Here is a 23,819-nt window from a genome sequence, read left to right on the forward strand (position 1 = left end):
AGACAATGAAACTAGCAGTAGAGAAACAAAGCAAACAGAAGTAGTGATGGAATCAATTTTTTGCCTATTGAAACTCTAAACAAAAGCCTCTAGTTCCCTCTGTGTCCCATCAATTTCGGTGAATCCTGCAAAACTTCCTTTCTTAGGAGGTTTTTAGACTTGTAGATTTAATTGTAGGATGTCAAACTCGGGAGGGTTCGCGTTGACCCGAACTCAGACGGGGGACCGATTCTATAATGCGGCAGAGGCAGCAGCTACACAGGCCGTTGCAGCAGGAGCTGCAGAGGCCGTTGAAGGATGAGAACCGGGTCAACTTGGTCGGTTCACTGGCTGAGTCTCGAACGGATTCGGACGAATCTACATTGTCGAGGCCTGACTTGGCCTGCTCCTCCGCGCCGTACCCACCGGAGATTTCTAGTTTGACCAATTTGGATCGACTCATGAAATCGGTCACTCATCTTGTACCGGCTCAGTGCTTCTCTGAGGTATTTTAGACACCTATTTTTATCAGGATTTACGAAAGAATTTATTTTTTTATTTATATTATTTATCTATTATTATTATTATTATTAATATTTTTTATTTTTATTTTTTATAGTCCCCAGTTCAACCTCCACTACTTCCACCAATAACTCCAATAACCAAACAAAGGAAGAAAGTGCTCTCAACCTACGCTCACCATTATTCCAGGAACCCACCATGAATCCACGATGTCTTGTAAAATCCCATGATTTACGGGATTTTAAAGGATTAGTAAAAAATTATAAAAAGGGGCACTAAAAAAGTAAAAAATGAGGGAATAAAAAGGGAGAGAGGAAATCAAGCTGGGGTGTTCGGTTTTTTCAGCAAAAAAAAAAAAAAGGGGACGAGGGCATTCGGGGAGAAATGGAGAATAAGGGCATGTTTGATTGCCTTGGCTCTTGCGAGCCTATGCTGCGTAACCCCTCCTTGTAGCCGTGAAATGCAAGCAATGAACTCGTTCTTAAACTCCACTCAACAAATCCATCTTCAAGGCCTTCAAATCAACGGTAACAGTGGTCATCACCGGATGCAAGACCCACACTTGGAACTCACATCATCACAAGATGACTTCTTGGAACAGATGTTCTCCGTTCTCCCTACTTGCTCATGGCCATCCGACCTCAAGTCACATTGGGACCCCCTCAAGTGTGATGAAGCCGGAGCTTCTAACCGCGACGATAATGTCGGCTTCCACTATGATGAGATTCTAGCATCCAAGCTTAAACAACATCAACCCAATGGCGGTGGTGCCATGAAAATGATGATGCAACAGCAGATGATGTCACCTGGAAAAGGCATCGCCGCTGCAGTTAAAGGAGGGTTGAGAGGTTTTAAAAAACGGTCCGTGACCGTGATTTCGATCGCGATATAGTGATTTCGTCGCTGTTCGAATTATCAGCGATGGTCGCAATAGCACCCGCGACAGACACAATCACGGTAAATTCGAAATAATCGAAAACGCGACCGCGATTTGAAACTGTGCCCTTGTCTTTGGATAGTAGTGGTGCTGCCGTGTCTCATCATCAGGTTCAACTTGGAAGCGCAGAAAGCGAGGCCGTATCCATGGCTGAGGAAGCAACGGAGAAAGAAAGGTAAGGCCCATGTTTGATGAAATTAATTATGTGTTGGAGGCTAGAAATGCTGAACGCTTTACCTCTCTTTATGGTGTCTGTCCTGGTGATAGCCATACTTGTAATCAAAAGGCAATAGAAACGATGGCCCCAAACTCTCAGACAAGCCACGTGCTTTCTTCAATTCAAATAACAATGATGGTGGACCCCAGTAATAGCTTTTCATTAATATCTTTTAATTTTATTTTTTTATTATATTTCTTTACTAACTTATATATATATATTTGATGATTCATTTCACATGGCAATGCCATTGGCAAACGTGCCCAAGTTCTTCCTATTCCTATGAGAAATTGGTTCTGTGCTTAAATCCCTTCACATGGTTTTCCCTCTGAATTTTTTAAAGCATAAGCTATTTTATTCTATAATTGACATGCAATGAAAGTAGATATATTTTTAAATGGAAGAAAGTTCGATAAAAGACGTTAAACGTGCATCTGAATTGAAATTTGTTTTTTTTCACCTTCATTTATTTTATTATTTTTATTATTATTTTCATATTTATGCATTTCTATCTTAATTTATAAACCTAACATTTCTACCTTTTTAAGAGTATTTGTTCAAATCAATTCAATGTAAGTAATTTGAATCGAATATTTTAAATTTTAATTTTAATTTTCACAAATAAGACAACCGACAAATTAATTGGTACCGAAAGGGCGGTTCAAGGGTGCTAATCCTTCATTGACCATAACCGACTCCCGAACGTTTTTTGTAAAACGTAGATCATGTAAGATTGTGTCCGATCCACCTAAATATTTTTAAAGTGATCAGTGGTGACTCCAACCTAATTATTCAAGTCGAAGCTCGATTTGGGGCCTAACCGAAAGACGGCTGCGATAGTTTGGCGACTCCGCTGTGGACAAGTAAGTGAGTTAGACCAAAATTAATTTTCGGTTGTCTTTTTATGCGAAAATAGTAAATTTAAATTTATTTATTCGATTCCAATTATTTACCTTTTATTATTTTTCAAATAAATAGTTGTACTGACATTTTTTCAATGATTTCATATTTTTGAAAAGTTTCCATCTAAGGCTCTATACTCGAGCTTCAAACCCTATTTAAGTGAGAGTGAAAGCGACGCCTTCGTGTGAATTTATTAACCGTGCGGTCCTAGCAAGTAGCCTTCGGGATTCATATACCTTATGTCTTCGTGTGAATTTATTCACCGCACAGATATAAGGGAATGTGTCATCTCGAGTTTAACTTAGTCCACACAAGCTTGTAATAGGCTTAGGACTAAGGGTTTGGTAAGCCCAAGGGGCACAAGCAAGGAGAACTCGGATACTTTTTTAGAACCTAAACCGGGAGACTATAGAGAATTAGAGCCCACCCCAAAACCTCATTTCAAACCTTAGGATACCTGAATTGTTTCCTGCTTTACTTTTTGTTTAAAGCATGCGAACTAGACAAATATGCGGTTAAGATTTGTTTGAAATTAGCATGCGGGATAGAGATCATGTCCGGTAGGAATAATAAACATGTGGGGTAGATATCATGTGGGGTAAGACTTTTTATTTTCATTATTATTTTTCTATTATCCTTATCTTACTAACATTTTCCTTTAATCTTTATTTTCTTTTATTTCATTTTATTTTCATCATTCAAAAGAGTTGTTGATCCACAAAAAAATGTGTTCGTTAAACCTAAATAATTTGCATTAATGGATAAAGGGGTTGTAATACAAGAGATGAAAATGTAGAGGACAGTCTATAAGGCGATTGTGTGTCACATTCAATCCAAAAGACGTGGCGCCCACAATTGTAGAGTATATCACTCTGTTGCGTTATAAAGGACTCAGAATGAATCGAGTCCACATCAAGCACAATGAAAGTCTATCTTGGAAGAACTGATTGGCAGAGGTTACAGGGGCAATATGAAGGTTACTGATCTTGAGAGACTTTTCAAAGACAACAATGGCAAAACGATAGCTGAAATTGAAGACCATTGCTGAAGAATTCAAGAAACAGACAAATAGACTTCACATAGTTCTTATCAATTAAGGGCTTCAATGACGTATTCGTTAGGAACAGGCTCAACAAAAGATAAATGCCTGAGATGCAGTCATTCGAGACTTCTTGGGCCAGTACAAAAAGCAACTCAACATTTGCGCGGTTTAACCATAGAAGCTGGAGCAGTTCGATAGGTTATTCAACCGGTGACAGACGAAGGCAAAAGACTAGTTAACATGTCAGAAGCTGTCAGGATATTTTTGTCTCTTAAAAGATAAAACACTTTTGTCCCCAATAAGGATTATTCATAATAACAAGCACATTTTTGGATCAATGCCTCGGACATTTCATGCATTATGCATTTAGACATATTTTGTATTTTGTTATTTTATTTGCATTCGCATTAACTAATGGAAGAATGCTTCAATAAAAGGAATAAATACTGGATACACCACCTCAAGCTTTGAACATACCCCATCCGCATAATACCTGCCTGAAAAGAAGAAAATAGATTCCAGAGAACCAAGGAGAGAAAGGGAACATTTCGACCCTATTCTCATGACCTACAAAGAACTTTACCAGCAACTTCTTGACACCTACGTAGTGTCACCATATCCGGTGGAACCCATGAAGCCCCGTACCCCAGGTAGTATGATGAGAACGCTCATTGCGAATATCATGGCGGTGTCCCAGGGCACACTATCGAGAACTACTCCACATTCAAGAGAATCACACAGAAAATACATAACAAGAATTGGATCAACTTCAACAACTCGGGGGCATCCAAGTGAGGCAGACAATTTCATCATTTGAGGCATTCTGTTTGAATTTGTTTTTTCATTTTTTCTCAAGTTTTTGTAAGGATTTTTAAACAAATTTATGTTACTTTAATGATGACGAGCAATGAATCACATTTGCAAACTTGCAATTCTTTGAATATCAACTGAATTAAAAAGCTCTGTAAATGGTTCAAAGTTACAAATCCCTGACAAAGTAACATGATTTAAAACAAGGACTTTGACATTACCCAAAATATACACTCAAACATCGTACCCTGCTTTTGCAATTAACCAATGTAACATTTTTCTTTCATAAGGTGCGGACAACATGGGGCATCCTTTTGCATATGACATTACTATACTTTTGATTTAAGACGTTCAGTGATGATAATGATCTTCACAGATGGAATAATCGAGTAAGCAAATCTAGTCTAGGTCAGTTGCTTGGAAATTGAACTCTAAAGATGAGATTCCTTGACTTTTAACAACACCTAGGCTATAAACAGGTTATTCTCGACAATCTTAAGAAATTAAATCTGTAAAAACTGAGCTATTCCGCTAAGGCAATTGGTTATAGAGGAAACTCGAAAGCCCTGGCTTTATGAATAGATTGCGTTCAAACCATGACATTACTAGGACACTTGGCAACTCGGTGTTTGGTCCACTGCTATTGTCAAGCTAAAGACTTTTTGATGAGATGAACCCTTTAGTTAACCTGATAAAAGTGATTATAATATTAAAGCTTTCCCTCTAAAGCAATTGGTTAAACGCCCTGGCTTTATAGATTTGGCTAGCCAGATAATGGCAAATTAAATCAAATTTATCTAAGTAATAAATTTTCGGTAATGATGGACTAAGGGAGTTAAGGAACACATGTTATAGTCAAATTCACACGAGCACTCAAGAATTTCATTTTTAGACCGATATTTCTGCACTACTTTTGTTAGAAGAACTTACAAAACTTGAACAAATGGAAGATTTCAGAGAAGCAAAATAGAAGGTCTAGTAATTGATAATGTTAGTTGCGTCATTTTTTCCGCATCCAATTAAAATGACAAGCCAAAGAAAAATCATGTTGCAATGACCGAAAAAATGATATTTTTTATGGCTGAAACCGTAGGTCAACCTAAAGCCAACTCATCCATTCAAACATTTGTCAAAGTGCTTTAACTCTAAAAGCATTAAAAAGAGCTATTGATTCCTTTGATATACTTTGAACTCATGTTTACAATTTGATTCAATTGCGAGCATGAATTAAGGAACAATATTTTCCAGATTTTTATCCTTTTCCCTCCTAAAACCAGAAAAATGAGAAAAACATTTTCAAACAGAACAGTCTCAGACATGAAAGGTCTATAAAGTCGAAGCTCGATTTGGGGCCAACCGAAAGACGACCTCGACAAATTGCAACAAAATAAGTTCTAAATATAAGTACTGAAAATTATATTTTGAGTTTTGTTTACCTATCTGGTGGCTTAGGAAAGAGAAAAAAAAAAAACAGAAGTAAAGTCAGCTAATTAATGATGCTTTTGTTTGGGCCAACCTGAGATTAAGTTGAGATAACAGAAAAGCGTCATTCTTAGGAGTGTAAATTGTATAATTGAATGGATTTCAATTATTCTTTTGAAATACTGTGTTCAGTTTATTACAAATTTCAGTAGAGAACAACCTTTCTTAGTACTAATTAATTGAGTAGGGTCTTAGTTTTACAATGACTTGCATTCTTGTGGTTCTGAAGTGATGAGAAGATTTAAATTAATCTTGTTTCTAATAACATTGCCGAGTCTTGTTCTTGGAAATAAAAGAATCATTGTTTTTTTTCAATTATTTTTCCTTCATATATACTCTTACTAATTTGTTGAAACTAAGGTGTCTTAGTTTGACACATGGCATTCATTTATGTCCTTTTTCCCTTTTGCTTTTGGTTTGATAGGCAAAAATGATAGGTTGGAGAACTCATGAAGTAAATTTACGGCCATACTTTTGTCTTGGCGACCTATGGGAATGTTTTAGTGAGTGGAGTGTATATGGAGTTGGAGTGCCACTATTGTTGAATGGGAGTGATTCGGTTAAGCAATACTACGTTCCTTCCTTGTCAGGCATACAATTGTATGTAGATCCGAATAGGCTTAGGTAAGCTTCTTACCACCATATCTTTCTATTGGAATTTTCCTCTTCCCAACTCACAAAGTCCTGCAAATATGACAGTAGATTGTATGTTTTTTATTGCGTCATTTTAGCTACATGGCACAGAGAAACTTATAGATTCTTATTCCTCTTGGTATTGTGAAGGTGTAATTACTTGAATTTATTGTTTATATATATGAATTTTTCCTTATTCTGGCAACAAGAAGCCTTGAATTCTCTCTTTAATCAGCCTGATCGTTTTGATCATGATTGATTGGATTTTCTACATTAGATGCATCTATTTAATTGTAGGCCTGTATTTTCTTAAAATATTCCGTTCTTTACAGGTTCTTAATGTTAATTTGAGATGTTCTCTAGTTTCCATGGCTTTGACAAGGGAATATGCTTCCCATTATTTCTTGTGAATCTTGAAAGTTTATGCTCATTGACGCACTTGAAGTAATGGTTAATATTTTAAGGTAAATCTGGTCTCGACCGAGACCACAGGTTTGCTTTCCTCACACTTCCTCTATGACATTATTGTATGACAGAAGTGTATGCATGACAGTAAGTTTGTTAGACAGGATCAATGGTTTTCTCCATATGTGATTTATTTCCTGCTTCTTCAAGGAACTATTTCTGTAAGGAAAACCAGGTTGTTAACGGTGGCTGACCAGCTTGTGACTTAGAGCTGTATGCCTAGATAATCTGTATGACTAAACAGTGGATCTTTTATTTTTTTTGAGTTGCCTTTACTGTTAATTCTGGAAATCTGACTATGTATTGAACTATTAGGAGAGCTAGCGAGGATAGTGATGTTGAGTCTTCAATAGTAGCTAGTAATGCTGGAAGTAGCGATTGTGAAACAGACAGGAGAGTGAAAGGTGATGTTGATGGAGCATGGGGGAAGCATAACTCCCGGGGGATCAGTAAACCTCCTACGAGTTCACTAATGATGAAATGGAGGTTGGCAACTCGCCCGGGCTTTTGGATTTTGAATACTTTGAACAAGAACAGCCACATCATCGGAAACCTTTATATGACAAGGCAAGTTCATGTTGGTGGTGATGTAGAATGTCAAGTTCTTTCTCATCAAATGTCTGTTGCCCTGACTTGGATGCTTGCTTTTTCCTTGACCAAACAGATTTCGAGTCTTGCATCTCAATTTCCAGATATCAGGATGTACAGGAGCTGTGATTTATTGCCAACAAGTTGGATCTCAGTGGCTTGGTAGGACATCGTTATACTTCTAAGGATTGACCGAGTCTCTGTTCTTTTATACTCACTGTGCATGTGGTTTTTTATTATGCTTTTTTTGTTAGGTACCCAATATACAGAATACCTATGGGTCCAACCCTACAAAACCTGGATGCATCATTCTTGACCTTCCATGCTTTGTCAACATGTTCTCGAAGTATATCCTCTTTCGTTTACAATCATGACCACGCTACGTTATATGTTGTGTTAACGTTATCATTTATTTTTACAGAAGTGACAGGTAAAAATCAGCTACAATTTCCTGCTTCTAGTAGTAGGAAAATATGTGGTGTTGATGCATCTTCAAAGTTCTCTCTACCCGTTTTCGGTCTTGCATCCTATAAGTTGAGAGGCTCGATTTTGACTCCCAATTGTTCCCAAGAATGGCAGCAAGCAAACTCCCTGTTACAAGCTGCTAATAACTGGCTGCACGGTTTACAAGTCCATCTTCCCGATTTCCAGTTTTTTGTATCACATAACTCAATGTGGTAAGGGAAAAAGGAGGTCAAAATTTTCAACAGGATTGCTTTCATTGAAATCGCACTGTGCTAGAAACGGCAGATTCGATTTCAAAGGCAGGTGTTTTCTCAGATTTGCAGAGGCCAACTAACTATGAATAGCTATCCGGAAACAACTTGATTATTTTATCGTCTGGCAAAGAGTTCAAGTTCTATAATATGCATGTGAAAACATTATTCAAACTTGTAGTGGCCATGAAACTTTACATCCAGAGATATATACGAGCCAATGCTTCAAAGACGAGGAAACAAAATATCCTCTTGGCTGTTGTGGCCTAATTGATAGCATAGACCTATTAAATGGAAAGTACATTACATTCCTGATCCTACGCTTAGCTTTCTCCTGTAGTGTGCCAAGCATGTTCGACACATTCAAAACATGGGACGATGGCACGTTTGTTAAAATTTGAACCATCAACCCTATGCTGTTTTGTTCACAAGGCACTATCAAAGATGGTAGATAACAGAGAAAATCTTTCGATCAATTCATAATGGCATGAGCATGGATGGAATAGTAGGGATTGGAGTTCAAACAGACAACAATAGCACCGGGCATGCTAAACAAAATGATGGGACATTCAACGGGTCAAATATGGGCCAGGCGTTGTAGCGAAGTGGATCCAAAGAGAATGATTAATTAGCAAATGGTATTGGGTCAATTATGAAGGATAAACTCTAAAGACTTAACGACAGGAAGCCTTTGGAGATAACTATAAGCTATATAAATATAGAAATTGTACTAAAAAGAATGTTATGATTTTGATGAATGAAATGAGTCTTCCTACTTTTCTCTCAACTTCTGCTAATCTTATCATTTTTTCTATTAATTTCAACTTAATTTCTCCACATCCATGAGAAATTAGTATCAGAGCTTAATTATTTTAATCCAAAAGCAAAAATTCTTTTTTCAAACTGGAAAAATCCAACAAAGTTTGAAAATTGATTATCAACAAAAAAGTAACAAAGATACTAGATGATCTAGAGGGAACGAAGGAAGAGGAGGTGATTTCAACTTGATGGAAAGACCAAAAGAACGATTGGGAGACACAGATACAAGTTTTACAGGCTAAAACAGAGAAAAACAAAAGTTACAACGGATTTTGAGTATGATGGTGAAAGCTGTGGAGAGGAGAAAGATCAGTCCACACCTGCAAGCAATAAATAGAATTTAGGAAAAAAACAGATTGAAATGCTTAAGGAGATCTTTGGAATGTTATCGAATTTAACCGTTCCAAACACAACAGTGATTCCGGCATGAGATGAATCTCATCCTCCTTTTGATGTTCAATCTTATTCGAGTGTTCCTAATCATCCATTGGTTCTAGATCAAATGAATTATGAACGATTAATTACCAGAGAGAAAAAATGGTATAGTCTGTGGAATTTAAAGAAGAACATATTGTTTCTCAAGTGGTTGATAAAATGCAAGCAAGAGTAATTAATTTTATATTTCCATCTATCTATGACATCATGAGAGTTAACTCCCGGTTACATACAAAGGTCAATTTGGTGGGATCTACCATATTGGTCTCGTTGAAAACTCAAGGTTTACACCCGCCGGTTCATGTGACTACTCTTACGCCACTAACAGTTGATTGACTGAGACTCTTTAATGGTGAGATTTAAATAATTCTAACATCCCAAAAATAATTATTTGGTTATGAAGACACTAGTTTTTTACTCATTTTGTTTCTTATTTTTATTTGTTTATAACTATTATTATTATTATATTATTATTTATTATTATGATTATTATTAATATTAATATTATTACAAACAGATCCATTTTACAAATCTCAGAGTCCAACAGTAAACCGATGCCCATTTTACAGAACCCAGACCCATATCTGAGAAGCCCAACCCGAACTAGCCCAAGTTTAGAAACCCTAAATAGATTAGGGTTTCATCTTCTTCTCCAGCCGCCAACAACAACAGCCGTTGGATCTAGCTTTGATCCAATGACCCACATGGTTCCAGAAACCCTAGGGTATCATTACCCTAGGGTTACGTCGCTGCCTCCTTTGCTGCCATTGCTTCATCTCCTCTGCTGCCACCAGCCGCTGCGACGACACCAAACGAAGGCTTTAGAAAACGTTGCCAGCCGCACACGCGTCACCGTTCTTCTGTGAGTCACCACAAGTTCGGTGACTCACCGAAACCCCTCCTTGTGACCGGTCCGAAGCCATCATCGGTGGTGGCTATAAAAGCCACCGATTCCCTACCAACAAATAAGAACAAAGCAACAATAGAGCAACCACCAGTAAGAATACAACAACCAAACCACCAAAATATTAAAACAAAAATTAAGAGAAACCTTACCGAGGAAGCTGCAACACCACCGGAGTTCACACGCATCTCCACGCGCCACCAAAAACCTTCGAAAACCGAAGGTACTTTCCTAGATTTGCTCAGATTGGGAGCTTTTTAAGGGAAACATACACCGGAATCGTCATTAGGACGGTCTGATCTTTATTTTGGTGTAAGGTCGTATTTTCTGGCCACCGGCGGAGTTAACGACGACATACGGCTACCGGATTCCCTTCGGTAAGGGAATCCTAGAGAGAGACGAGAGAGAAATTTCTCTCTCGGTTTTTAGAGAGAGAGAGAGAGAAAAGAGTAGAAATGAAAGAAATGACCTTAAGGCCGGGTATATTAGGGTCGTTTAAGGGAGGGACCTCTGTGTAATTTATTAAATGTTAAACCCCGTCCGCAGTCCCTCTGTTTTGTATATTTTTTTATTTTAGTCACTAAATCAAATTTATGAGCATTTTAATTTGGTTTCTTAATTTTATTGGTTTTATAATTTAGTCCGTTACATAATTATCTATTTTAGGTAAAATAACAGATTTAGCCATTTTAATTTTAATAATTAATATTTTAATCCCGAAAAGCATGTTTTAATTTATTTTAATTTGATGTTCAAATTTTATATATGTTTATTTTAGTAACTATTTAGTTATATTTTAATTTAATTTTATTCTTTAAATTTCAATATGTTTAATTCAATATTCTAATTATTATTTTATTATTATATTATTTTAGTCATATTAATAAATATTATTTGATTAATTTTATAAATTAGTAATATTTATTTATTTTTAAATATTAAGAAAGGTCAGTCTTAAAATAACTAGATGTCCTATTATGGTATTTTAAAAATAATAAATATCATGCTTATAATATATATATATATATATATATATATATATATATATATATATATATATTATTTAATATAAATTATTTTAATCATGTATTTATTTATTTAATATTAAGAAAGGGGTTGTCTTAAAGCAACTAGAAGTCATTTTCTGATATTTTTAAATAAATAAATATCATACTTTTATAAATTATATATATTAATTTAATTTAATTATTTTTAGAAAAAAGTTTTATTAACATTTATTTATTTTTTAATATTAAGAAATAGGTTGTCTTAAAGCAACTAGAAGTCATTTTCTAATATTTCTAAGTAAATAAATATCATATTTATAAAAATATAAAAAATATATATTTATAAAAATTAATATATTTTTTTGAAATTATACTAATAAATTTGAAATCACAGGATTATGAATTAAATATATTTTTGAATTCTTAAATTTCCAATAATAGACACAATTTATAATTAATGGGTACCAATTTTGGGCGTTATAGGGTGCTAATCCTTCCCTAAACGTAACCGACCACGAATCATTTTTTTACTAAATTTTTTTGGTTATATGCAGATTAGTTTATCTTTTAAATTATGTTTTCTTAAAAACTATTTTAAAAGATTATTTTTAGGCATTTGACATACCTAACCTAAAAAGGTCAATGGCGACTCCCAAAACATTTTTTAAAATTAAAATCATTTATTTATTCATTTTACTTTTCCCGCCAAGTAAAAATTCGTGCCCGGGCGAAAGTCGATTACGACAGTTTGGCGACTCTGCTGGGGACCCTGGTCAAACCTAAATCGATTATTTATTGTCTCTATAATTAGAAATTAAGAATTCAATTTTATTTAATTTATGATTCTTTTTATTTCTTTCAATTTATTTTATACCCTTGTATATTAATATTTATATTTAATTGCTTTTTATATATTAGTTTTTGTGAAAATTTCTCTTCACACACAACACTTGCATTGCATAAACATAAGCTCTATACTTGAGCTCTTTTTCCTTTTAAGTGAGAGTGAAAGCGACGTATTTGTGAGAATTTATTCTCTGTGTCAGACTTAGTAAGTAACTTCGGGGTTTATATGCTCTATGTCTTCGTGAGAATTTATTTTCCGTATCAGGCATAGAGAAATGTGTCCCCTCGAATTGAACTCGATCCGCTTAAGTCTGTAATGAACCAGGATTGAGGGTTTGACAGCCCAAAGGGGCACCAACAAGGACAATTCGAGTACCTTTACTCTTAGAACCGAAACCCTGCATATAATAAACCCTAGAAATTTACCTGATCTTAGACATTACTGACACTCTGTCCGTAGGTGTACACAATGGAGAAATAAGTTCTAACTTATTTATTTATTTATTTTCTATACACAAAGGAGAGACATTTTTATCTCGTCTCTCTTTAGGATTCCCTCACCGAAGGGAATCTGGTCGCTAACCAGTAGCCGTATACCGCCGTTAACTCCTCCGCCGGCCACTGCCTCTGGTTGTCGGAAAATACGACCTTACACCAAAATGAAGATCAGACCGTCCTAATGACGATTCCTATGTTCGTTTACCTTAAAAAGCTCCCAATTGGAGCAAATCTATGAAAGTACTTTCGGTTTTCGAAGGCTTTTGGTGGCTCGTGGAGACGCGTGTGAACTCCGGTGGTGTTGTAGCTTTCTCGATAAGGTTTCTCTCAATTTTTGTTTCGATATTTTGGTGGTTTGGTTGATGTATTCTTGCTGGTGGTTGCTCTCTTGTTGCTCTGTTCTTTTTTGTTGGCAGGGAATCGGTGGCTTTTATAGCCACCACCGGTGATGGCTTCGGACCTGTCACAAGGAGGAGTTTTAGTGAGTCAACGAACTTGTGGTGACTCACCGAAGAACGGCAACGCGTATGCGGCTGGCAACATTTTCTGGAGCCTTCGTTTGGTGTCATGGCAGCGACTAGTGGCAGTAGAGGAGATGAAACGGTGGCAGCAGAGGAGATGAAGACGTGGCCCTAGGGTAATGATACCCTAGGGTTTCATTTGGAACCATGTGGGCCGTTAGATCAAAGCTAGATCCAACGGCTGTTGTTGTTGGTGACTGGAGAAGAAGATGAAACCCTAATTTGTATAGGGTTTCCAAACTTGGGCTAGTTCGGGGTTAGGCTTCTTAGATCTGGGTCTGGGTTCTGTAAAATGGGCCTCAGTTTACTGTTGGACTACAAGATTTGTAAAATGGACCTGTTTGTAATAATAATAATATTAATAATAATAATAATAATAATAATAAATAATAATATATTAATAATAATAGTAATAAAAAAATAAAAAAAAGGAAAAAAATGAAAAAAAACTAGTGTCTTCAACTGCCCCTCTTTGCTCATTCTTGTGTTAACGAGAATAGGGCAAAGACGAAAAGACAATAAGTTTTTTTTATTTAACTTCACTTGATTAGGATGGAAATATTGAACAAGTTCTTCTCATTATGAACTTCATCTTCTTCTTTTGGGATTAGTTATTGTCATTATGAACTTTTCCACCAGGGATGATGATTTATCTCATTCTGTGATGTAATCTAGCATAAAGTTGAACAAATTCTTCTCATTATGAACTTCTTCTTCTTTTTCAGATGAGTTCTTTTTATTATGAACTCCTTCTGGAAATGCTAATCTTTAAAAGAGTTATTGTTAATTCAACTTCAATATGGGATGAATCAAATTAAGGTTGAACAAGTTATTCTCATTACGAAATTCTTCTCCTTCTTCAGATGAGTTCTTCTCATTATGAACTCTCTCTGGAAATGTTGATGTTGATCTATCTCCTTCTGTGATAGCGTCGAGCAAAAGGTTGTACAAGTTCTTCTCATTATGAACTTCTTCTCATTCTTCAGACGAGTTCTTCTCATTATGAACACTTCTGGAAATGTTGATCCTTAAGAAAGGTGTTTTTTTCATTCAACTCCATAGGTGATGAATCAAACTAAGGTCGAACAAGTTCTTCTCATTATGAACTTCTTCTTCCTCTTCAGATAAGTTCATGGTTTTCAGAACCGGACCGGTTAGCGAACTGGTCATGCTATCGGTTCACTGGTTCAACCGGTCGAATTGGTTCGATCGGTCGGAAGAACCGGACGACGTTATAATTATTTAAAAAATTAAATAAAAATACCAAAAATATTTAATAAAAAATAATTTTGTATATCACAAGTCATATTCAAAGCAAGTCATAACATTTATGAGTTAAAAACCATAAAATCAAGTGAAACAAAATGATTCAAATTAACTACAACATAATATTTAAGATAAAACATAGTAAATATTAAATATAATTATATAACTATAATTAAAAAAAAATTGGGGCTAAAAATATCATAACAAAATGATATTGTTTGGTTTAATTTTTTTTTTTAAAAACAATCTCACATGGCTAAGAAACATAGAAGAGCATCCCAACTAACTTCTATAAATAATAGAGGTAAACATTCAAAATCATGGAGTCTTTTGGTGAGCATAGAGTGAACTATTCTTTCACTTCAATCAAGCTCGAATTTTAGGCTTCAATCGAGCTTCTAAATTTTTTTTGAGTTCAACCTTTTTCGAGTTCAAGTTTCAATATTATATTTCGAGTTCGAGTTGAACTTGATAATTTTTAGTTCGTGAGTTTGATTCGAGTTGAGCTTACTTTTAAAGTTAGAGTCGAGCTCAGCAATACTCGAGTTCGGCTTGGCTCATTTAACAAACGACATCATTTGGTTTAATTTAAAAAAAAACAAAATTAGCGTTTTTTTTCCAATTTTCAGCCGGTCCGGTTTGAACGGTTCAACGGTTCCGGTCGGTTCACTAATAGCAGTTCAACCAGTTTAGTTTGAACCGGACTAGGCAACGATTCCCGATTGAACCGGTTGAACCGGCCGGTCCGGTCCGATTTTCAAAACAATGGATAAGTTCTTCTCATTATGAACTTTATCTGAAAATGTTGGTGTTGATCTATCTCCTTCTGTGATAGAGTCAAGCAAAAGGTTGAACAACTTCTTCTCATTATGAACTTCTTCTTCTTCAGATGAGTTCTTCTCATTATGAACTTCCTCTGGAAATGTTGGTGCTGATTTATCTCCTTATGGGATAAAATCGAGCAAAATGTTGAACAAGTTCTTCTTATTATGAACTTTTCTTCCTCTTTAGATGAGTTCTTCTTATTATGAACTTCCTCTGGAAATGTTGGTCCATCAAGTGATGGAAATTTTTGTTTCTAGTGAAACTGTCTCAAGTGAGACGAATCTTGTTTTAAGAAAAACAATCTCAAGTGAGATAAATTGTTGTTTCGAGTGAAACTGTCTTAAGCGAGATAAATTTTGTTTTAAGAAAAACAATCTCAAGTGAGATAAATTGTTATTTGAAAACATCCTGCACTGAAGGTCTTATGGATGGCCCGTATGACTCATAAATTTGGGAAATAGTTTACTAAGTAAGAAACTTTGGAAACCATTTTATTACTATTCAACAATTTCATTTTCAGAAAGATTGAATGAGAAACTTTGGAAATCATTTTCTCGTTTTTCAAAATAACTTGTTGATTGAGTAACATGCCCCATTTCAAAATAATGTTTCTTTTGTGGATTGTAACCATCTATTCTTCAGATGTTTGCGTGATTCTTGTATTTGAGGTTTTGAATTCTACCTTTTTTTGTAAGGTATTTTTCATCATGAATCTCCTTTTTCATACGAAAATCTGAAAAAAAAAACCTTATGTTTGAATGCAATCAAATGTATCAATGTAACGCATTTTCTTTTATGCAAATGATGTTCTTATGAATGCATAAATGTTGATGCAATCTTCATGTGACTTCAAAGTGGCGAACTCGGTCTTCCTTCACTTAATCAAAATGTCATTTGAAGTTGGTATTTCTGATGAATCATCTGATGAATCATCTGATCCACTTGTATCTTTATGTATTCTTTGTTTCATTAAAGTCTTAGAAGAAATGTTTCATTTATGGAAGTCTTGCCGTAATCAGAATTAAGATCTTGATGCCCCCATTTTTTTCTTGATAACACCGGCTTTCTTAGTCTGGACTTGTATAGAAATCCAATAAAGTTTTCATCTTTGAAAAGAGAATCTATCATCTTTGTATATATGCCCAACTCATCAGAGATTAATTAGAAGACCAATGAATAATGTTTGTTCTAATTTGACTCTTAAAACATATAACAAGGAAGATTTATCCTAATTCCTTTCATGTCTCCATATCTAATTGGATCTCGAACAAAGCCATTCAGACCAAATCATGTAAATTGAGATGTTTAACAATAATATGTTGTTCAATCTTAGTTGGCTCCACTAGTTTGTTGTTGTTAAAATTTCAGCTCCCCTTTCGTGGAAAGAAATCTTCATCATATCTCATTTCTAACCTTCGTGTTGAAGAAGACAAACTTCATCTAGGATCAATAAATGAAAACACCATATGATTGCAACATTGGTTCAGCACCATAATTACTGGTTCGTAAAACATTTGACAACACATTCATCTTTTCCTATGGCTTCTGCTCAGATTTTCGTAAAACATTTGACAACACATTCATCATTTCCTATAGCTTCTACCAAGATTTCTCATCAATGAAGCTCTTTGCATAGTGTTCAAGGCTTTTGTATGATGTCATAAGACCACTTGAGAACAAAACTCAGTTGGAATATAAATGAGACACTGATGTGTTTTATGACCAAAAGGTTGGTCAAATTAACAAAATATGCTAGTGTCGAATTGAATAAGAGATACCAACTGATCTTGATATTATCTCAAGTAAGGGCAAGTGTGATATCGACCATGTTTTCTTCCATAATGAGTGTGTTATGAAGTAGAAACACATCAGCTATAGGAGCCATGTACAGAAGGAAATTCATGGAATTATTGCTGCTGTAGACGAAGTGCACATGATAAAACCAAATAGATGAAAACTCAGTTCAACCTGAATGGCAATGATAACCCCAGTAACAACGGGAATAATGGTAATATACATAAGCTGAGCCTTTTTATTCAATGTCATCAAGTAAACAAAAACTGATGTGAAAAAGAACTTCGTAACCTCAACAGTATGGTTGAAACTAACTGCCAGAAACCTCAAAGAAATATGTCCAATCATTACTGTCACACAAAATACCAAATTCAAAGCCGAGATCTTGAGGAACTGAACCCTGGATCAATTGGTCTGCCTGGGGACCATGCAACCGTGATGTAGCTTAACAAAGAACATGTTTTCATGTGACACATGGTTAAGAAGACTGGGTATTTGAAACCATACTTAATGAGTAGATATTTGTTTAATAACAGGACCCTAAATGTAACTACCTGATGAACGAAGCAATTATGTATAGTCAGCTCGACTGTCACCGTTTCACCATTTTCATTCTTCATACCTTTCTGTCTTATTGGAAATATTTGCTCAAAGCAATGATCTTGACACAGGATGATATGAGCCTTCAACATGCCCCAACATTTGCTTATACAAGTGTTCAAAATGAATCAATATTCCTGATTATAATTGAAATGGGCTTTTAGCATGCCCCAGTATTTGCTTCTTGTTGATGTGAGCTTTCAAAATGCCTCAACTTTTTTTCATACTGATGTGAGCCTTCAAAATGCCCCACATGGATCTGTCTGAAGTGGCCTTAAAAATGCCCCAACATTTATTGATACAGATATTAAAAATGCGTTCAAATTACTTCTTGCTGAGATGAGCTTCCAAGAATGCCCAAATATTCATATTCCTATGAGCCTTCAAAATGCCCCACCATTCTATTTCTGGTTGAAATGGGCTTTCAAGATGTCCCAACATTCTAAACTGTAAGGCTTACTCTCAATGTTTGTTTGACTTGAATATCATGATCCCCACGAGGTCTAATTTTGCTAAAGCCCCATTGAGGGTACTCGTAGCGCTATTTGTGCACAAATTTGTTAATCTTGAATGCTCTCATTCTGGTGTCACTAAATAGCGGTGTTTTTTCATAACTTGAGGGATTCTCTTCATGTGGTCCCAAACTTAAGAAGTAATCAATCATTCGGACGAAAATGTCTAAGATATGTGCCTCTTCTTAATGAGGTACCTATTTTTTAGATCTGGAGGGATCTAGTCGGATAGAGTGGTATAAATCACTTGGTAATCCATTCCAGGTCGACACAATGTCTTATCATCTTTTGATTTTAAGATTCATGTTCCCCAGGTATATCAATGTCTTGTCTCTTTTCTCTAGGATCAGTGGTACAGAGGTTGCCCTATACCGGCTTGGCATACCTTTAAAAGAAAATGTGCAAGAATTGAATGATGATAGGTTGGAGCAATTGATGAGTGGATTTGGCAGATTCGAACTTGTTGTCAGTGGCATCCAGTGTAACAAACTTACTAGAAGAAATAAACATCATCGGGATGAACTAGAAGATTTTTGTTGGTGGTTTTTCTTGCAATGACTGCTACATCGACTGTCTCTTCTGCTGCTCCAAGATATATCACACTCTTCTCAAACCATGGAAAGGTTTAGTTGACGATAAAACTGGTTATCTCTACTTTTGGAATCATGTAACCAATGTTACCAAATATGAAAGATATATAAGTGTAGAATCTGTTCCAACGTCAAATTTAAGTTCAACAATCTTCTGAAGGACATAATGGATATAATCTTATCAAAGAAAATGATCAACATGGAAAAAGTAGCAATGATGTATCAAGACTTGAGCCAACATCACGGTATAACCACAGTGCAGGTGGTGGACTTGTTCATTCCCATAATACACCTAATGAGACTTATGGCTCTGTGATTATAGGATCTTCTAGAGGACATGGATTGGCGGATGAGGGAAAGTAATTTGTCTGGTAATTCTTATCGTCATCATCATGAGATAAGTATCCCTTTTAAATAGGGTAATCTTTCTTGATGAGTTGCTAATAATGTCACAGGAGATCGTTACAAGTTCAATTCTCCAGACTTTTTGGCTTCTTGGACCACTTGCTTTCAAGAATGCTTCCTCATTTTGTCCTGGCTCATTCTTTTTTTCAATAGAGGTAGAATAGGTAACAATTTGCTTTAAGGACCTTCCTCATTTGAGACTGTCCTGTTTGAAAATGTTTTCTTCCTTTCCTTATCGAAGAATGAAAGAATTTTGTAAAGTACTACTTCTTACAGGTTCACAATAGAATCAAATCATAAACAATGAGTTTAATGAATATCAAATAAATTAACTACACTTTTAAATAAAAAAATCATAATCCTATGGAAAGTGTCAAAATTATTGACTGATTTAAGGTGTAGGTTGATTCAGGTAAAGTAAGGTCTCTTCAGGTTGATCCAGCATATATGTCACTTTGAGCATCCATTAACTTGAAGAAATGGTTGCTATATTCATCTCATAGAGATACTTCTTGGTCCCAGACTCTCAGGAACATCTTTGGGATGTGTGGTGCTTCATCAAGAGCTTAAGATCGTCTCTTATGTCATTGTTGCACCATTCGATATTCGAGCCACCTTTTTAGGTTTTCAACTCGAATCCTTCTTTGGTTCCAAGATATTATTTAAAATTTTACATTTTGAACCCCCCTTTTATCATTTTTCATATCATGCATTAAAGATTTTAAAAACCAATTTTTGCAAATAAAAATCAATCCCGAGAAGCGGAATGAAATCTAAAGATAATCTCTTTCACATAGAAATCTATGTATGATTAGAATGAACTTTTCAAGTACGTAACGTAGGCCAGGGTTTATGGTTATGAAAGAAAGGGATAAAAAGGTCCAAACATGTGTTTAAGGGTAATTAAACCAAGGATCAATTCATTCTGACGCCTTCAATCTTGCTTTGCTATTTGTCATTTTTCTTTTGGATCCCTCTAGACTGTCAGTTTTCGAGTGCATTTCTATTTGCTCATATCTTCATCATTTCTTGCTCTTCTCGTTGAATATGAATCTTTGAACTAATTGCACTTGATCAACCTTGTATCTTGAGGCTCAATGAGTCACCCATTTTGATTCAATTTTTTTTCTTCTTCTTATGATGAATGAGTATAAGACTTTAATTGTTTTGAGAACCTCCTTTTCCTCTTGTATTTCAAAAATTCTTTCATCTTGTCTGGATTTGATCTTCAAGCACTTTGTATTTGACCTACTTTGTAGTTTAAAACTCTCTTTATTTCATGAAGATTTGCCTTCGTAATAAAACTGGATTGACAATCTTTATTCCTGTGAGTAGATATCTTTCACCTTGCCCCCCCAATGTGAAGGGTGATCCTTGGTTAGGGCTGAATCAGAAAAAATAATTCAGGCTCAAATAGGGACAACAAATGACATATATACATATATTTGAAAGGATAAATAAAACAATGTCGTTCGTTATCTCATACACAGAAATTTTTGTAAAAAGAGGTATCCTCAGGGGGATGAATATTCAAGATTAATCTTTATTTACATGAAAACAATGTAATTAATGCATGATATATTTATCTAAATCAATCTTTTTTCTTCTTCTTTGAGTATGCCCCAATCACTCGAAATTATCTTTGATAAGTTGATCCATGATGCCTCATCTTGTCTCTTCTTGCAGGAATATTCACGGATAATTTGAAAGTTTGGTTCTTTTGAGGTCTTTTGGTTTATGATGGGTTTGTATTTGGAAGGAAAAATGTGTGACTTTTGAAGTCATGGATATGGTGGAATGTTATAAACCAATCAACTCTACCCAAAAAAGGTAAACATCTGGATTCAGTGTCTCAAAAACAGGTAGAGACATTACTTCAGAGTCTCAGATAATTGTAGTGTCAGGATTTGGTTTTGGTAAGGGTCAAGTATTTGGCATTGGATGAGATATGGAATGTATAATTTTACCACTTGCCAAAGATCTATAATTCTTGAAAAAGAATATTTAATTTACTTGATACTAAAAAAACTTCAAGATTAAAATTTGATTCCTTGCTCATAACCATAAAAGCAACACAAATTTATTTATTGCACAAAAGGACGAAGAAAGGAACAAAAAAAATGTTCAAACAAGATGCTAAAAATAGAAGTACTACAGTGGTATATAACAACTTCCACTTGTTTAATTAGCTTGCTCTATCATTCCTCGAATGTTGGGCGTGTACTTGGCCCAGGATTTTCATCCTTATTTACCCCCCATTTCTTGATCATTTCTTGTGTCAAGACACCCTTGTCAAGGAGCGTCTCTATTTCTTTTAACAGTGATCAACAATTCCCTGTTGAATGCCCAGATACTCCCAAGTGAAAATTATAAAAGCTATTTTGATCATAGCAATTGGCATAAGGCTTTGGTGACACTTTCACCAATCTTGGTGTAATATATTGACCTTTAACCAAATGAGGGTACAGATCTGAGATAGATTCTTGAAACACCTTCAGATTTTTTTCTCGCTCGATAGATTTTCACTTTCCTTGATCGTTCTTGTAGCATCCCCAACCCGTACCCGACTCAGATACGAGTCTGAGGTGTCACATTGACTTTTCAAAACATTTACTTGTACAAAATAGTGAATAATTTTAAAACTTTCGCCAAATAAGACTGAATAATTTACATAAAATAATTTAGCGCATAGCGGATTTAAATCTTTATTTACATGTCAACTACAATCAATATTACAAAATACTTACTATTCAATTCTTTTCTGATCTGATCTTTAGAAAGGAGAAACTGACCTGTCTTGTTTAACTTTTATCAATCTTCCTCTTCTCGGAACCTACGTGTGAAACAATCACACGCTAAGTCGTTGACTTAGTGAGGCATATAAAGCATATAATAGAAACCATAGAACATTTCATATAACATAATACATACATGCATAAATACTGTCATTATCAACATCAATATCATTATCATGAACCCATTTAAAACATGTCATCTTGTACTTAACTTTTGTAATATATCATATAATACATTTTACCAAGTAATATACACAGTATCACATATAAATCTGGTAATGTATTTTTCACATGACAAAGCATATACATCACATACAGTGTATTTATGCTATCTATTTTAATAGTCCATGTACTAGCCCATGTATATTTTTGATTCACTGTAAACAATAATAACATAATATCATATAATAATGCAAGTACTTTTGATATCTTTTATAGCCTATGCACAATACTGATATATTTTATAATCCCATGTATTAATCCATGTATTAGCCAATGTATTAGCCCATATATATTACTGAGAACTCAAGGTATGCGAGTACACTGAGGTTGTGCACACATATGCTGTCACCACAGCTCGTATAAATGTCCCGAAGGACCTATCATCCCGAAGGATGTCATCTGTGTCCCGAAGGATGTCATCTGTGTCCCGAAGGACCTGTCATCCCGAAGGATGTAATCTGTATCTCGTAGGACCTATCATATGTCTCATAAGACATATGTAACCCTCGACTCTTGGCATGCAAACTATACCACTAGCTCTCATATCACATAGCATGGGCATTATCATTTATTATTGTTCACATCACTTGTATCATTCTTATATGATCTCATAGATCATTGTATAACATTCTCGTATGATCTCATAGATCCCTTTTCATATAACCCATTTCACATAGGTTCATATCATATCACATGTATTATATGTGCATGTAATCATGTAGATCATATCATATAGCTTATATCATTTCTCATGTGTTCATGTAAACACATATGTTATAACTTGCTCACATATGAATGTATTCACTTATATTAAATTCACGTATCTCATATTTTATTCTCATATGTTCACATCAATCATGTCACATAAAATAACATGTCAAACATATCACACAACTGATATCATATTCTCATATATTCATGTAATACAATATCACGTATTATAACATAAGACACATATGCCCACTTTCATGTACTCATGCACACATAATATCCATATCAATCACATGCTTGTGCTTATGGAATTATGCTTTCAAACATGGAAATATACTTATAAAAAAATACTTCCCAATGATGTATAAAACATCCATATATAATGTTTTGCATGCACCACAAATCAAATAATATTTTAGGAGTCACTTCTTACCATAGTAACTCTGTCACTGGCTCATCGCAAGCCAATGTTTATTCTATAACAGAAGTACAAATTAAATTTGCACTCACCTTGACACTTTATATATCCAAACGATGTTCCTCAATATAATACACAACAATCCTTTTATACTTGACTTGTCTTAGTCACAAATCAATCACAATCTGTACAAATCACAATTTTATAACGATACATATGTTAGTATTGTACTAACATAAATACATCCCCAAAACAAAATCCATAATATACTTGAAACTCATTTTCTATCAAAATACTTAACACTTAATAATTCCTTTTAATATTGGAACTAATTTTTCCAATTTATATAAAATGGTC

General features: G+C 34.9%; 1 protein-coding gene across 1 annotated transcript; it reads left to right on the top strand.

The window, feature by feature from the left end:
* Window positions 1-236: 236 nt before the first annotated feature.
* On the top strand, window positions 237-8,141 carry LOC120183082. The gene is made up of 6 exons (XM_039187863.1): window positions 237-485; window positions 6,317-6,516; window positions 7,306-7,557; window positions 7,655-7,740; window positions 7,833-7,924; window positions 8,000-8,141. Exons 1-5 carry the CDS (start codon window positions 237-239, stop codon window positions 7,892-7,894), a joined length of 849 nt encoding a protein of 282 aa, XP_039043794.1. The 3' UTR covers window positions 7,895-7,924; window positions 8,000-8,141.
* The last annotated feature ends 15,678 nt before the right edge of the window (window positions 8,142-23,819 follow it).

Source organism: Hibiscus syriacus, unplaced genomic scaffold, assembly GCF_006381635.1.
Source record: "Hibiscus syriacus cultivar Baekdansim isolate YM2019G1 unplaced genomic scaffold, ASM638163v2 tig00112738_pilon, whole genome shotgun sequence".
Classification (NCBI taxonomy): Eukaryota; Viridiplantae; Streptophyta; class Magnoliopsida; order Malvales; family Malvaceae; genus Hibiscus; species Hibiscus syriacus.